Source organism: Chelonoidis abingdonii, chromosome 17 (genome assembly GCF_003597395.2).
Source record: "Chelonoidis abingdonii isolate Lonesome George chromosome 17, CheloAbing_2.0, whole genome shotgun sequence".
NCBI lineage: Eukaryota > Metazoa > Chordata > Testudines > Testudinidae > Chelonoidis > Chelonoidis abingdonii.
Window position 1 is genome coordinate 16,415,534 of NC_133785.1, and position 17,838 is coordinate 16,433,371.

General features: G+C 41.5%; 1 protein-coding gene across 22 annotated transcripts in view; it reads left to right on the top strand.

Annotated features, from left to right (window-relative positions):
- The window catches only part of SLMAP (sarcolemma associated protein), a 196,588-nt gene that overhangs the window by 140,071 nt on the left and 38,679 nt on the right, over positions 1-17,838 (top strand). For 15 of the 22 annotated variants that reach the window (XM_032801362.2, XM_075073310.1, XM_075073309.1 and 12 more), the window contains 5 exons: positions 1,779-1,916; positions 2,708-2,876; positions 2,963-3,013; positions 3,583-3,633; positions 16,702-16,764. In XM_032801362.2, the coding sequence (XP_032657253.1) occupies positions 1,779-1,916; positions 2,708-2,876; positions 2,963-3,013; positions 3,583-3,633; positions 16,702-16,764 (472 nt within the window). The remainder of the gene's footprint in view (positions 1-1,778; positions 1,917-2,707; positions 2,877-2,962; positions 3,014-3,582; positions 3,634-16,701; positions 16,765-17,838) is intronic. The other 7 variants (XM_075073313.1, XM_075073311.1, XM_032801368.2 and 4 more) reach the window with 1 other exon arrangement.

Consider the following 17,838-nt stretch of genomic DNA (forward strand, 5'->3'; position numbering starts at 1 on the left):
CGGTCCTGGGAAGAACTCTCCCTGCTCATAAGTGTCAGGGAGCTCAGGGCAGTGCACCTGGCATATCAAGTGTTCCCCAGCTGTCAGGCAAGGAGGTTCAAGTTCTGACAGACAATACAGCAGCCATGTTCTATATCAAGTATCAAGGAGGGGCCCAAGCCTCTGCCCTGTGTTAGGAGGCCTTGGTCTATGGTACTTCTGTGTTAGACACTCCATTACTCTTGAGGCATCTCACCTCCTGGAAGTCCAGTACGTTTTGGAGGATCACCTCAGCAGGTCCTGCTCCTCTCACCACGAGTGGTCTCTTGCCCAGAAGTTGTCAGTGTCATCTTCCAAAGGTGGGGGCCTCTGAAAGTGAACCTGTTCACCAGGCAAAACAGAAAATGCCATCTGTTCTGTTCGTTGCCTGGGCACAGTACGGGCTCCCTTTCCGATACCTTCCTGCTCTCATTGACAGCCACCTACCATACCCCTTTACAATGATTGCCTTTGTTCACAAGGTTCTCCTAAAAATCAAATGGGAAAAGGCAAGAGTTATCCTGATAGCACTGGTGTGGCCATGCCAGCATTGGTTCGGCAAGCTTCTGGACCTCTCAGTGGCAGCTCCACTCTCACTGGTGTTCTTCAAGGACAAGGTCCAATTGCATCCTCATGCAGCCTTCTTGCCAAAGGTGGTGTCACAATTCCACCACAACCAGATCATTTTTCTACTTGTCGTCTTCCCAAAAACTTCTCAAAAGCTGTGAGGAACGATGACTTGTACATTGGGTGTTAGGCAGATCCTCACTTTTCTATTGAGAATACAAAGCCCTTCAGCAAATCCATGCAACTCTTCATGGCAGCAGTGGAAAGGATGAGAGGGCTACCTGTGTCAGCCTAAAGAATCATGTATGGATAACCACCTGTATTCAGGCTTGTTATGAACAGGCAAATGTCCTGCCTGTAATTACTATGACTGCTCATTCCACAAGAGCCTAAGCTGCTTCAGCAGCATTCCTTGCACAGATCCCAATCCACGACATATGCAGAGCCATGACCTAGTTGTCTCTTCATATCTTCAATTCATACTGCATCATCATCCAACAAGCCCAGGACAATGCCAGTTTCAGGAGAGCAGTGTTGCAGTCAGCATGTCTATCAGCTCCAAGCCCACCTCTTGGGGAACTGCTTGTGAGTTACCTAACATGAAATGAACATGAGCAAGCACTTGGGGGGGAAAAATGGTTACTAACCTTTCATAACTGTTGTTCTTTGAGATGTGTTGCTCATGTCCATTCCATGACCCGCCGTCCAACCCTTCTCTTGGAGTTACCAGCAAGAAAGAACTGAGAGGGTGCGAGGCCAGCAGCACCCCTTATATTAGTGCATAAGTGGGCAACTCCAGAGGGCACTAGAGCCAGCGAAATAGATACCAGTAAAAGAAAAATTTCCAGCAACAGTGCACGTGGCATGCACACATCTAGCGTGGAATAGATATCGGCAACACATCTCGAACAGCAGTTAGAGCCTACTCTAATTTTTTCTTGCACACACAACTTGTTTCTCCACTTAATGTGTGATTGTAACATTCAATTTAAATAAGAATAAAGGTGTTTTTAAATAGGTAATATTTTTGCCAAAACTTGATCTATCCATTTGGCCTTTATTAACAATTAGAAGCAAGGAGATTTTTAGATCATATTTCTTGTCATAAATTGAAACATTCAGTATCAAACTTCAATATCCATAAACTGTTGCTATTTTTTGGTTTTCACATGCACTAATTTTTTCCTTTATAGCGAAGTTTAAGTAACACTGAAGATGAATGTACTCACCTGAAAGAAATGAATGAGCGGACTCAGGAAGAATTAAGAGAATTAGCAAACAAGTACAATGGAGCTGTAAATGAAATTAAAGACCTCTCTGACAAACTAAAGGTCGGGACAGAACTTTATCTAACCTTCTGCAATTGTTGGCAATGCTAGAGTGCAAGGAGAAAATAAAAACTAGTACACCTCTACCTCGATATAACGCTGTCCTCGGGAGCCAAAAATATTCTTACCGCGTTATAGGTGAAACTGCATTATATCAAACTTGCTTTGATCCACCGGAATGCACAGCCCCACCCCCTCGGAGCACTGCTTTACCGTGTCGTATCCAAATTTATGTTATATCAGGTTGTGTTATATCGAAGTAGAAGTGTAATAACATTCTCATGGTAACTCTTTTTTTTTTACCACCAGAGAGGAAGTGACATAGCTCTCTTTCAAGCTGGTAAATGACAATACAGACCTGTTTCATGAACCTAAGCATTTTGATTGATGAAATGAGAAACTGAAGCAGTTAAGCTGTCCTAAAAAGTTCTTTGGACATCTGTGCTGTCCAAATAAAACTGATATGTTTGTTCTCTTTTACTATAAAATTATTGAAATTAGATTGTAAAACAAGGTATGTCTAGATGGACAGAGGCTTCTGGGACAAATGATGGAATAAATTGTTGTGGAATTACATTAAAGAAATGCAAATACAGGAGAAAATATATCCATATGAAATAAATAAGGTTTCCATGAACTTACTTCTGGAAATGGCTTTGTAGAAAATATTTACAGATGGGTATTAAACTTACTTTATCAGAGTGGCTGAAAAGGGAGTTCCGTCTGAATGTTCACTCACATGAAAATTAAGTGCATCATTGTCTTATAACTAATTTTTTCTGACATTTGAGCAGGTGGCAGAAGGAAGACAAGAGGAAATCCAACAGAAGGGGCAGGCAGAGAAAAAGGAATTGCAACATAAAATAAATGAAATGGAAGAGCGAGAACAAGAGCTTCAGGCAAAAATAGAAGCTTTGCAAGCGGATAATGATTTCACCAATGAACGGCTAACTGCTTTACAAGGTCAGTCAGCTAGTCAAAAAATGCTTTGATTATATCTTTTTTCTTTTATTCTGTGAAATATCTTTTTCTTGGAATTCTGTTTACAGTACGGTTAGAACACCTTCAAGAGAAAACTCTTAAAGAACACAACAGCTTAGGTAGGTGAGATATTAATGTTCTTTGCTTAAAGCCGGATTTCATCTTTAAATTCTTTATCCTATTAATTTATATTATAGCAATCCTTATGATCTAAGCATTGCTGAAAATAAGAAAAAAGCATTCAAATTATGCATTGGCTGTTGTTTCCTCTTAATTGCAGATCATTAATTGCATTTGACGTGTTAAAAGTGAAAGTAATATTGATGTAACAAAATACCGGAAGAGGGCACTGCTGTTTAAAATGTTCATTAAGTTTTTCTTTTGTTTATTGCTAGCTTGTGAACTCAAATATGTTTGTGTAGGAAATTGTTCTTTAAAAAAAAATTACTTAATGGACAGTAATTTTTGGATGATGATGATTTTTGACACATTTGATCAATACGTGACAGGATCTGTCGTGCAAGAAAGTATTGTTAAATTGTATCGTGTCCTAACATAGATTATTTGATTTGATTGTTGCTTTAATACTTAGGATAAGGAGGCAGTATGGAAAGCCAATTACATTTCACAGTGCTCTACATAAAATACTTGGCTTGAATCTAGAAATAATACCCTTTCTTAATCGTAGGCATACAAGTTGATGACTTCATACCTAAAATTAATGGGAGCGCAGAAAAAGGTAGTGTATCTTAAATAAAGACTAACTTTTTTCTTATAGTTTCTGTTTAAATTTGAACAAATTATGTTTATTCTCTAAGATTTTGTTTTTAATATTTCCTATTACTTTTTTAAAACAAAAAAAAATGTAAATTGTCACCTGTTAAAAAGACAATCTTTTTGGTTAGACTCCAAATCTAGGTTTTGTAATAAGGCTTTTCAAAACCTAATGAGCCAAATCAGGAAGTAATAGCTCAACCTTTCTTCAGATGGACTCCCATTGAATTAACAGGAAATCTGTCTGTCTAAGATGTCAGGATCCTGAAACTATGTTAGCAGAAATAGTTTCATTACTTTTAAAAAATCAGTGTAAACATTTTTGTACTTGCTTACTACCCAGACGTCGTACCTTTCAGCTAGTGAGTCAGACGAGGTAAGTAAATAGGTCTTACTAGAAGCAAGTGAATGTATCAAAGTCTACCTTGAGTGAAATATATAAGCATATAAACACCATAAATGGTAAAACTAAATAAGATTTTTAAAATGCAGTTTTTATCTAAGATGTTAATACAACAGATACAGTAACCTCCTTTTTCCACAATTGAATTTAAAATGATTTTTTAAGACCTGTGTCCTTTTAAGTTAAATACACTTTTTAAAGCTTTACTTTTTGGGGATTTAATTACCTATATATTTAAGACTGGGCTTGCTTTTTCCTGCTGTCAAAAAGTGTTCATTGTCGCACCATATATAGTAATCAACCCCAGGCTTTGACCACATACAGAGTGGTGCTCGTGTATGAGGCTAGAACTGGGCCTAGAGTAGTTTATTATAAAGTGTTGGAAAAGACTTAAAATTTGCAATAAATAATCATAATTTAATTTTTTGTCACATATATGAAAATATATACTATAAATGGTGCTAAAATGGAAAAATATGTTTGCAGTAAAGGACTTCTGAAATAACCTAGTCTGGTGAATGCTGAAGATGTTCTTTTATCTGCCACACTAAATATTGATAGTTTGAAAGCATCATTGCTTCTGGTCACTAATCTTATTTAATAAACTGGCACGTATTGGTTCAGATCCAATGCTTTTTAAAAATGTTCGTTCACCTTCTATAGAGTCAAAAAGATTGTTACTGCTAATACTGTATTTATTTTTTTCCTAATGGAATGAATTCTTCTATAGGGCTTAATCTTGGGAGTTTCGTTTTGCTTGCATGTTAAGTATTTGTCATAACTTTTAGCATGCAGACTTATTTTTTGTCAATAAAGCTCTCCATCGTCTTTCAAGCATGAATTCTCCCTTTACCATGCTTAACCTTGCCCCCAGTGCTATTCCAGACAGGGTTCTGAAGTTCCACCATTTCATCCTTTTATATTTGTTGACGTTCTCTCTCCACTAATACATTTCTTGTTGCCGTTAATGTGCTTACTGTATTGCATGACCTCCATGGAGATTGGTGATACTGTGAATTGTCCAGCAGAAAACACTTGTGTAGAGAGTTTGATTGACCAATGTCTGCAGCCTTTATAAGTGCCATATGCATTTTGAGGCAAACTTTAAAATAATATATACTGATTCTTTATTACATTTGTATATATTCAGAGGCTTCTTATATGTGATTTATAGCTGTCTCAGAATGTATGAAACACACATGGGGGAAAACTTAGAGTAATACCTACGGAAAGTGAAAGTGTGATGAACTTTACTTGTATGCTAAAGTCCCCTAAGTACCAGTTATCTCTCTTAACTCCATCCTGAATTCCAGATCCTAACTATGATGCATATTGTATCTTATTGCTTAGTGCTAACATCTTCTGTATATTTCTCTGACCTACTGCCAAGTCACTGGGTTGGTTGTAAATTATTTTTTTAAAATGATGTAGGGTTCTGTCTTAGTGTCTAGAGTTTCAGAACTTTGGAATACCTTGGTGATATTTTAATAATTGTTTAAGAAAGCTCTTCAGAAGTAGTGTTGTTTTGAATCTCTAGAAAGCAATAACAATTTTTTATATAAGAAAGTGCATTCACATTTTTTAAAGTGAAATAATTGTTTTAAATCTGAAATGTCATGTTGTTCAGTTACTGAAATTGTCATGTATCCTGTAGAAAACATTTTTGTGCACTATGGTTACTTTTAATCTTCATGCTAGCCAAACCATGAGAAAATTGAGGGTTAGAATTTTTTTCAGAAAGTAATACACTATTTTGGACAAGAGTAGCTTAAAGCTAAGCTGAAATGTTTGTTTTTTTGTTTGGGGCTTTTATTTGCGGGGGTGGGGGTTGGTTGGTTGTTCGTTTATTTTTTGTTTTTTTTTAATTGTGATCTTCCAGATTACAAATGTATGTATTTTAGAACAAAAAAGTTGAAAGGAACTATGTCAAATCTAGAAATTTTTCAGAGTAGTTTCAGGTAATGCACACACCAGTTTTTATGGTTTTACAGCCATATTTTCATTTTAAAAATTCTCTCCCCATTGTTGAGACTGCAATGCCATCTCTAAGCACTGAAAAATGATGAGCCAAGTCCCCAAATGTAAGAGTCAAATTGGTTTAAAAATGATATTTAGATAAATAAATTGTTGTGTTTTGCTGGCTGTGGGTTTTTTCAACTCTGTGGGGAAGCCTCGCACCCCCAATTTGTACATGGTGATTTGAGGTTCAAAATTTAATCTAAATATATAATGGTTCCCGTTCGCCCTGTGCATACACCCTGGGCCTCTTTGTTTCCCTCTCCAAGGACATGTAGGGCTGTGTGGGCGATCTGCCCTCATTTCCTTGTCAGTCACCTTGGCTGAGATGGAGCATTAATGAGCCTTATTTTCTAAGTCTATTTAGCCTAGTTACCCTTCGTTATGATTTGATTTTTTTTCTTTAGTTATTTTATTTATTGTTATTTAGAAGTTTAGGGGGGGACTTTCTCTCAATCCCTTTCCCCTTTGTGGAAGGGGACATTCCGCTCTGAATACCAATGACCCTGTTTCTGCAAGGCTCTCCTGGCTTCAGGCAGAACATCTCTTGCTGGGAGGCCATCCCAGTCAGTGACAGGCATTCCCATTGTATCTGGTGCTTGGGAGAGTCCCATATCTCACAAATGTGTTCCCTCTGCTCCCCATTGAAAGGCAGAGTAAGGAAAAATTGGGAGCTAAAACTGAGTCTCTTAACGATGAAGCATTCCTTCTATCCGCCTCAGATCGAGACCAAGAGATCCCCCTGGACTTTGATTGCCGAGAGAACACAGTGCTCCATCAACTTTGGCATGTTCACCTTGATCTACCCAAGGTAAATCCATGGAGAAGACCCCTAGCAAAAGGAGTTATTCCGCACAGAAGGAGTAAATCTAAAAAAAAATCTTGGTCCCTGTGGAGCAAGACCATGGCAGTGACCTCTCATCCCATTCTGGTTATGGCTGAGGCTCCAGATACTCTTGATACAATCCTGTGTCCAGGGCTCTAGGCTCAGCAGAGAAAAATGACCACAAGCATGCCTCAGAATTGAGACCTTCAGTGCTGCACAAGCCAGTCACTGCATCATTGAAGCCTCCCACCTCTGTGAGAATGGTACCCACAACTCCTTCAGTACTGTCTACATTTAAATTGGTCACTAAGATAACCTTGGTAGCGGGAAGACACAGTCATTAGTACCATCTACTTAGACCAGAGTAGACCTGCCAGAGCAGCAGATAGCCTCAGTACTGACCACATAACAGAGCCCTGCTCTTCAAATCCACCTATTACTCCATGAGTTCAGATTCTCAAGGTGTCTAGTTTTGAAGGAACTAGAGTCTCCCTTGTTAGTTGGCACTGAACGTTATTAGTACCAAAACAAGCATGGTTGCTGAGGTCTGACCTTCTCCAAGTGCTGCTTAACTCTCCAACACCTTCAGAGAGCAATGGGGTCCACCTCTTGAAGAGGAGGAATTCCCCTCTGATTTGAATATTTCCATAAACAGTTCACTGGCACCTCAGACAAAAGGATTTCCATCCTGAGTCTTTTGACAAGAGCGGGGAGCTACACCAAAGATGGGTCTATGTTCCCCCAAGTTGGTTCAAGCACCAGTGGATACCACCCCCTATGAATTTTGGACCTCCCCAATGTCTGTACTGGTATCCTTGGGCTGCATAATGTCAGCAGTTTTCCGATTCCCCTAGTCTCTCCTGTGGGAATACAGGGAGAGATGCTCCCCTCCTCCAGTTGCTCTTCCTCTGCCACCTTCAGCACAAGAATCCTTTTGAGGAGCAGGAAGCCAGGGCAGATAGAGGTTACCAGATAAATATTTCTTAGTCTTCCCCATATGCAATGGTTATGCATCAGCTGTGGCTGATGATGCCTGCCACTTCCAAGCGTTAATGAAGCACATCATGGATTCTCACCAGATCCCCTTGGAAATGGTCAGGGAGTCACAACATAAGCTCTTGGAGATTTTCCAAAGAACTCCTTTTACCTGTGTTGCCCTACCTGTTAATGAGGCCCTGTTGGATCCTCCTAAATGTGTAAAAGTTCTGCCAATGTGTAAATGGAAATTTGTGCTGGGTTAAGACTTTGAATTTTTGTTCTCCCATCCAACACTGAACTCTCCCTGGCTGTGGAGGCAGTAAACCAATGTGGCAGACAACATAATGCAGAAGCTGCACCATATTATAAGGACCAAAAATGCCTGGATCTATTCATCAGAAAGACCTATTTATCCACGACTCTTCAATTTAGAACCGTGAAACTCTCCTGGTGAAATGCAATCCCTCAAATATGCTAAATTCACCACCTTTATTGGGCGCTTGCCAGCTGGTCTGAATGACCCATTTCAGGCTATTATTACGAAGGTCAGTTGTTAGCTAGAGCGTCACTACAGACCTCATTAGATGCAGCCAATGCTGGAGCTAGATCCAAGATGCCAAACTGCTCAAAGATCCCACTCCACTTAATTCTCAGAATTCCAGAGACCTTATGAACCACCCAGCAAAATGTCAAGATTCCAGAGTACAAGACAACTTGCTTCCTCTGCACCCAGTACTGAACTATCATCATCATCTGAGCATTAGTTTTGCCAGTCTGCTCGAAGGCCTGGAAATATCCAACAATATCAAGCTGCATATACAGTTTACTCACCTTCAATACTTTGGAGGCTCTCTCCCATGCGGAAAGAATGTGGGAGAAACAATCAGACTAGTGCATGCTGGAGGTTATATCAGGGTTCGCTATCCATTTTACCTCCCTTCTCTATATTCAGCCCCCTTCCCCATCCCTCTTTAGGGACTCCTCTCACAAGCATCTCTTAAAACAAAAAAGATGATTCACTTCTGCCAGTGGGTGCTGTACAAGGAGCTATTTAGCACAGAGGAAAGGGGTTGTACTTCAGCTATTTTCTGTACCCAAAGAAGAATGAAGACTCGAGATCAATTTTTAATCGATGACGAACAATTTTATCAAGTCACAAAAGTTCAGGATAGTGTGTCTCAGAGCTATAATTCCATCATTTTCAGTGGACCACTTGAAGTATCAAGTGCTTCCACTTGGTCTTTCATCTGTCCCAAGTGTGTACTCAAATGTGCTGGCGGTGGAGGCACAGCTGACCTCTGACATCTGGGGATAATCATTTTTCTATACCTTGATGACTACTCAATGGCCGATCTTACAACTAGGTTTCCAGTGCCACAAAGATGATGAGATCTCTGTTCTGCAATCTAGAGTGGCAGCTCAACATCAAGAAATCCCCATTTGAGCCTGGTATTTAAAAAAAAAAAAAAAAAAAAAAAAAAAAAAAGTACATAGGAGCCTCCTTAGATGCTGTATCAGCCAGGGATTATCTCCCCCCCCACACCCCAACAGATTCTCAACATTGGTAAATCTCATCTCAAAGATTCATATCAGGCCACAGACATCAATAAGACATTGTCTTCAATTACTCAGATACATGGCAGGCTGCCTTTGTAATGCCATGTTCCAGGCTCTGCCGTCAGTGTTTCCAGGGTTGATTCAGAACTGTTGGGTTTTTTTTCTGAACAAAGACAGCCTAAACAAGTTAGTGTTGGTCCCTCATCAGGTTCAAGACTTTCAGTTGCTGGAGGAACCCAGATAACGTCTGACCAGAGATTTGGTTTGTTCAGCTTCCTCCCTGTATCACCATAATGACAGATGCATCTCTGAGGGGCTGGGAGCACACTTGGAAAGACCCTTTGCCCTGGGTGCTGAGGGTCCCTAAGAGAGACAACTACATATTAGGCTCTTTGAGCTGAGGGCAGTCAGAAATGCCTGTATCCACTTCCTACCATTAATCAAGAGCAAGTCCATAAAAATCCTCATGAACAACATAGTTTGCATGTTCTATATCAGCCAACAAAAAGGGGCCAGGTCCCCCTTCCCTTTGTGATGAAGCAGTTAAGCTCTGGAACTGATGTATAGCCAATTGCATCTTTATTTCAGCAATTTACCAAAACAGGACAGGTTAGCAGACTGCCTCAGCAGGCATTTCTCACAGGAATATGAATGGGGTTTGGAACCTCTGATTTTTTTTCAATCAAATTTTTCTGATTTAGTGGTTCCAAAAATAGATCTTTGCCATTGTGACCAACAAAAAATGCAAACATTTTTCTCAAGGAAGGGGATTGGGTCCTTTCTCTTTGGGAGCTGGCATCCTTGTTCCATGAACAAAGAAGTCTCCTATATGGTTTTCCCCCCATGTCCCTGATTTTGAATGTAATGAACAAGATAAAGCATGACAAAGCCAGAATTGCATTAATAGTCCCAAAATGGCCCAGACAGATGTGGTATCCTTAACTGATTCACCTAGCCATCTGTCAGGCAATCAGCCATCTGCCCATTCCTCATCTTCTTTCCTAGGATGCCAGCCTTACTCTTCATCCCAACCTGAAGATACTCCATCTCAAAGGTTGGCTCCTTGATGGTTCATGGGACTAGAGTCAATTTATTCTAAGGAGGTACATCAGGTATTACTAAGAGTAGGAAAGATTCCATGAGATGCTTACCTCTAAAAGAGAGAAAGTTTCAGTCTGAGGTGTGTCCAGAGAAGTGTTCCACCTGTTGATTATTCCCTCTCAATCATACCTTGGTTACCTCCTAGACTAGAGCTAAAAAAGAGGACTATCCATGAGCTCTATCAGGGTCACTTGGTGGCTATAACAGCCTTCCATTCAGCGGTTGAGGGATTCTTAGTCTTCTCCCATCCTACAACTGTAAGGTTTCTGAGAGGATTGGGGAATCTTTTCGCCCAAGTTAAGAAACCTACTCTTATTTGGGATTTTGATTTAGTACTTTGATACCTTATGGGCTTTCCCCCCCTTGAGCCAATGACTACCTCTTCTCTTCTTAATTTATCTCCGATGGCAGCCTTTCTGGAGACCATCACCTCTGTTTCTAGGGTTGGAGAAATAGGAGTCCTAATGACAGATCCTCCATTTTACAGTATTTTTCAAGGACAAATTTTCATTACATCCCATGCCTAAAATTTTTACCGAAGGTGTCATCTGAGTTTCACATGAACCAAGTTTTCCACCTTCTGGTTATTTCACAAAGTCCAGAGAGGATGTCATTTTACACACTTCGATTGTTAGGAGGGCATTGGCTTTTTATGTGGACAGAACTAAGTCATTTAAGAAGTCACCCAGACTGTTCATGTCTATTGCAGGTAGCTTCAAAGGTGGAGACTCTTCAAGTGGATTTCTGTCTGTATCACATTTGCTATAAATTTACAGACATATGAACTCGTCCTAGGGTGTTGGCCCATTCCACAAAATCTCTATCTACATCTATGGCATTGCTCAAGAATGTTCCTATTCTGGATACGTGTAAGGCTACCATGTAGATTTCCATACATACCAGTTCTTCTTTGAGTGGCTGCTCATATCGATTCCAATTAGGTGTGTGCGCGCTGCGTGCATGATCGTCAGAGAATTTTTACCCTAGCAATACCCGATGGGTCGGTTGTGGAGCCCCCTGGAGTGGCTCCTTCATGGTGCTGGATATATACCCCAGCTGACCCAGTGCCCCCTCAGTTCCTTCTTACCGCCCGTGACAGTCATTGGAACTGTGGAGCGTGGCATAGCTCTCCACTGTCCCTAGCTTTTACTTCCCGGTTTAGATATGTTCTAGTTCTTAGTAGTTATATAGTTATAGATTTAGTGTAATACAGTAGTTGATAGTTATAGAATTAGTCTTATGAGTGAAGTTAGCAGGCTGGAAGGGGTCCCTCCCCCACTTCCTCCCGGCATGCCACCCGGGCTCATGCCCAGGGCTCTGGGCTTTAAGCTGTGCTCAGCCTGTTCGAAGCCTATGCCAATGGGAGATCCCCACAACTCTTGTTTAAAGTACCTCAGGGAGTCTCACCAGACCAGAAAGTGCAAGATCTGTAAGGCTTTCAGGCCTCAAACCAAAAAGGAGTGGGACTTTAGACTCAAACAGGCGCTTCCTTCGCTTTGTGGTAAACCACAAACATTACCAATTTGCCATCCTTCCCTTCGGGCTGTCCACGACTCCGAGAGTGTTCACCAAACGTATGGCCACCGTGGCAGCCTACTTTCATCGACAATGAATACAGGTGTTCCATATCTCGACGACTGGCTCATTCGGGGCCACAGCAGGTAAGAAGTGCAATCCCATGTCCAATTTATCCTAGGCATCTTCCACCAACTGGGCATCTTACTCAACAGAGAAGTCAACTCTGGAACCATCCCAGAGAATAGAGTTTATCGGGGCAGTCTTAGACTCCAGACTCGCCCGCGCTCTCCTGACAGACACTCATTTTCAGGCTATCGCAAACATCATCCGCAGCTTCCAAAGCTTTCCGACTTCCACGATAAGGACATGCCTCGGCCTTCTGGGGCATATGGCGTCATGCACTTACGTAACCAGACATGCCAGACTTTGGCTTCGCCCGCTTCAGGCCTGGGTATCAACAGTGTATCATCCGGGTTGGGACAGCCTGAACATGGTGATCACGGTTCCGGAATCGGTCTTGACCTCCCTCAGCTGTTGGCTGAACCACATGTCGGTGGGTGAAGGGGTACCATTTCACACCCCACAACCTTCCTTATACCTTGTCACAGATGCATCGTCTCTGGGCTGGGGCGCCCACCTCGGGGAACACCAGACACAGGGCATCCAAACTAACTTGCACATGAATGTTCGAGAACTGATGGCAGTACGCCTAGCATGTCAGGCATTTCGTGGTCTCCTACATGGCCATTGTGTGGGAATCCTCACAGACAACACCACGGCCTTGTTCTACATCAACAAGCAAGGGGGAGCCCGGTCGTTCCCCCTATGCTAGGAGGCCATTTGCCTTTGGGAGTTTTGCATAGTCCACTCAATACATCTGATGGCGTCGTTTCTTCCAGGAGTCCAGAACACGCTGGCAGACCGTCTCAGCGGGTCATTCCAAACTCACGAGTGGTCAATTCATCCAGATGTCATCCACTCCATCTTCCAGAGGTAGGGGTTTCCCCAGATCGACCCATTCACCTCGCGCATCAATTGGCACTTCCAAGTGTTCTGTTCTCTCCAAGGACGCTCTCAGGGCTCCCTATCAGACGCTTTCCTACTTCCGTGGACAGACCAGTTTTTCTGTGCCTTCCCTCCATTCCCCCTGGTCCATGGGGTCCTGCTCAAGCTGCGCAGGGAGAAGGCATGCATGATTCTGGTCACTCCAGCATGGCCAAGGCAGCACTGGTATACCACGCTCCTGGAGTTGTCAGTAGAGCCTCCGATCACGCTCCCACTATGGCCAGACCTGATCTCCCAGGACCATGGACGACTTTGTCACCCCGACCTGCAATCGCTCCACCTTTCAGCGTGGATGCTGTATGGCTGACTCGGGCAGAGTTACTGTGCTCACAATCCGTGCAGCAGGTTCTGTTAGGCAGCAGGAAACTCCACACGGACCATCTACTTAGCCAAATGGAAGCGCTTCTCGGTTGGTGCGAGCAGCACGCAATGCCCCCCTTTCAGGCGTCGATACCACTTATATTGGACTATCTCCTATCCCTAAAGCAGCAGGGCCTGGTATTATCATCTGTCAGGGCTCACCTGGCTGCTATCTCGGCGTTCCATCCAGGGGAACATGCTTCCTTGGTTTTTTCTAACCCGATGGTCGTTAGATTCCTAAAGGGCTTAGATCGCCTATACCCACAACTGCGTCAACAGGTTCTGGCATGGGACCTTAACCTGATCCTCTCCAGGCTCACGGGGCCCCCGTTCGAGCCAATGACTACATGCACACGCCTTTATCTATCATGGAAGACAGCCTTCCTTGTAGCCATCACTTCACAGCCATCACTTCTGAAATCAGAGCCCTCATGTCGGAACCTCCGTATAGTCTTCCATAAAGACAAGGCACAGCTTTGCCCCTACCGTGCCTTTCTCCCCAGTGTGGTATCAGCTTTTCGTGTGAACCAGGATATCTTCCTCCTGGTCTTCCATCCTAAGCCACATGCTAAGTGGCAAGATCAGCGTATGCACTCTCTGGATGTTTGCAGGGCCCTCGCATTCTATATCGAGCATTCAAAGCCGTTTAGGAAGACGACTCAACTCTTCATTGCAGTGGCTGACCAGATGAAAGGCCTACCAGTTTCCTTGCAACGTCCTTGGATCACGTCCTGTATTCGTGCTTGCTACGACTTGACCGGTGTCCCGATGCCATGCCTCACTGCCCACTCCACGAGAGCTCAAGCCTCCTCAACCGCTTTCCTGGCACAAATTCCAATCCATGAGATCTTAGAACGGCGGTTTGGTCATTCGTTCATACCTTTGCCACTCACTATGCGTTAGTACAGCAGTCTAGAGATGATGCCGCATTTGGCTCAGTGGTTCTGCACTCAGCGATGTCTCACTCCGACCTCACCCCTAGGTAAGGCTTTGGAGTCACCTAGTTGGAATCGATATTAGCAAGCACTCGAAGAAGAAAAGACGGTTACTCACCTTTGTAACTGTTGTTCTTTGAGATGTGTTGCTCATATCCATTCCAAACCCGCCCTTTTTCACCACTATCGAAGTAGCTGGCAAGAAGGAACTGGGGGGGTGCTGGGTTGGCTGGGGTATATATCCAGTGCCATGAAGGTGCCACTCCAGGGGGCTCCGCAGCCGACCAACCGGGTATTGCTAGGGTAAAAATTCTCCGATTGTGCGCGTGCACCTAATTAGAATGGATATGAGCAACATATCTCGAAGAGCAACAATTACAAAGGTGAGTAACCGTCTTTTTTCTAAATCAGATACTGCTGTTAAAAAGGTTGTATTGTCTTCAGTCATAGACTTGATGCTGAAACCCCGTCCTTCAGCTGGAGGTACTGCTTGGTAGTCACCTGAAGTGGAGTGCCCAAAGGGACACTACTGGAAGAAGGAGAGGTTAACTCACCTTATGCAGTAACTGGAGTTCTTCAAGATGTATGATCCTGTGGGTAATCCACTGTGTGTCCTCCTTACCCTCTACTTTAGAGTTTTCTCTGGGGACTTCATGGTAGAGAAGGAACTGTGGGCAGTTTGCCCACACAGCCTTATATAACTTTGGAGTGGGGCACAAAGTCCATGCACAGGCCAAATAGGCACTACTTCTAAAAATCTCTGAATAAAGGGTGCAAGGGGTATGAGCACACCTGAAGTGGAACACCCATAGGAGGACACAATTCAAAGAACTCCAGTTACTGCACAAGGTGTGAGTAAGCTCTCCTCCTTTCCCTCTATCTGTCTAGAAAAGATAGGCAGCTGCCCCACTCACATTCTCCATCATGCTTCCCCTAGTCGCCTATCATCCACTTCCGCCCTGTATTCACTATTCCTCCCCCCCATATTTCCATTCCTTTTTCTGTAATACAAAGAATAATAGAGGCCCCAACAGAGGTCAGGGCCTCATTCCATGTGGTGCTATTCATATGTAATAAAAGACAGACAGTGCCTGACCCAAAGAGCTTACAATCTAAACAGTAAAGATAGTGTGTGAAAAAGGAATTATTATCATCCCCATTTTATGTACAGGGAACCGAGCCTCACAAGAATAGTGATTTGACCATGATTACAGAAGAAGTCTTTGGCAGAACTGGGAATTGAACCCACTGCAGGACATTACACACTAGACCATTGTGTTTCAAAGAAATCTAGTTGTGTTTTATTGTGTTCTTTTGGTTGGAGTCTCATTATAAGGAAAAATAACATTTGCCAACGTAAAAAAACAAAACTGATTTTGTTTGTATGTGTTTTCAAATTTTAGGAGGGATTACAATTAAAGAGTAAAGAAAAAAAATCACTTTAGCTCTAAAAGGACTTTTTAAAATAAGGATAAACATATTCAAATTAAGAATAAAATATGTAAAATTGTTTCTTCTTTCTCTTAGTGCAAGGATTTAATATCTTTTTTGTTCAGCACTAATAATATACTCATGGTAGAAACTGCTTGCTTCTCAATGCTATGGGGTTTGATATTTCAGTAAACTGCACTGTAAGAAAGTGTCGAGGATTGCATCATCTTATATATTCTGAATTGATTTTTAATTTGTCTGTTGATGAATACTGAGTTAAATCTTTTTGGTGCAACTATAGATTTGCCAGTGGAAGTAGTGTGTGTGTGTGTGTCTGTGTGTGTGTGTGTGTGTGTGTGTGTGTGTAATTTATGACCTAGCTAAACTGAAATTGGTGTTCTAGTTGCTGCTAAATGTAGGAATTTTTGTAAAATGAATCAGTTACTAAACTTGTTAAATAAAGATTTTTAGAAATAGTATTATAATTCTTGAGGTAAATATTTTTCATTCAATTTCATTAACAACTTTCATAGAGTTTAGTATTAAAGTTTACACTTTAAAAATTGAACATACTTTTAATTGAATATGCTAAGGTTACTTTCCCAATATTTTCTGCAACCAGGTCTAAAAAACAATGTATATAATTTCTAATTTCCAAAAATAATTCTTAACTATTTCAACAGAAAATGTCTTGTCTGCTTGTATATTAGGTTGATCCACCATATTGAAATCTGAGAATAACGCCTAATTTACAAATATTTTAATATATATTTCAGATTTTATAGTTACATCAGTTCTAAGATGATAAGGACATGTAAACTGAAGTGTTTCTTTCTTTACTAGAGCACTTTCTTTCAAAGAGTGGAGGGGACTGCACTTTTATTCATCAGTTCATAGAGTGCCAGAGTGAGTACAGAGAATTCATCACATTGACTTTAAAACAAAAAAAACAAAATATCAAAAATGTTACTTGAAAAATACATTTGTCAGTACTACTTAATATTTCTGCAGTAGTGGAAATGTACTGTAAGTATAGAATTATGGCATTTTGAACTCCAGCAAAGCTGACTCTCTTTAAGAGTAGGAGATATCTTTGTTGCTTTTGTAAAGTGCTGAGCGCATGATCTGTGTTTAACACTTAATCTGTGATTACTTTCTATCAGCGAGAGAGTGTGAGTGCCACAATGTTGCCGTGTGCGTGTTAAGATTGACCTAATTTTGTAACATTGATGGGAAAATAAGAAAAGCTGGAAGCCTGACTAACATTGCCAGTTAAAACAAACATTGCAGGCTGCAGCAGACAGATAGGGATGAGGTAATGGTGCCTGTTGTCTCTTCTCTGTTTAGCATTATATATTTAATTTCTGATAATTTTAAAGTTTTATAATGCAGCTTGTGCTAGATAAAGTGTGACTGCAAGAACAAAACTATAAGAGACTGGTATTTTCATGTGGAAAGATAAGATTTTCCATAGGATGCAAAGAAATGGAGCATAAGTGCTTACCACTGATCTTGTAGGGAGGCAGATAATTTTTGTGCTTGAGGTGAAAAACTTGCTTTTCAAAGCAAATGACTTTGAGGATTATTAGTAGAGAAACAGTCATGTCTGCATGGAGCAAATTTTTAAGGAAAAATTCCATTTCTTCTTAGTTTGTTCTGTGAGCTGGGACAGGAGCACCAGTTGGGGAGAAACCTGAACGCTCTATGAAAGCATGGAATATGGAACTTTTTTTAATAACTTGGAGACCCCAGAAGGAACAATGCTTCCCTCCTCCCCCGCACTGCTGTTGCGCTAGGAAGGATTTTACAAAATTTGTTAGGTGTAACTCTAAACATTTAAATTAAATTATGAATTAATAGAGCTGAGAGAAGTGCTCAGAAACAGAAGAGAGGCAATAATTTTCTTTGACTACAAAAATCAATTGTTATGCATGTTGACCGCTGTTGAGTTTCTTAGATTCACTGCCAAAATGTAATGAA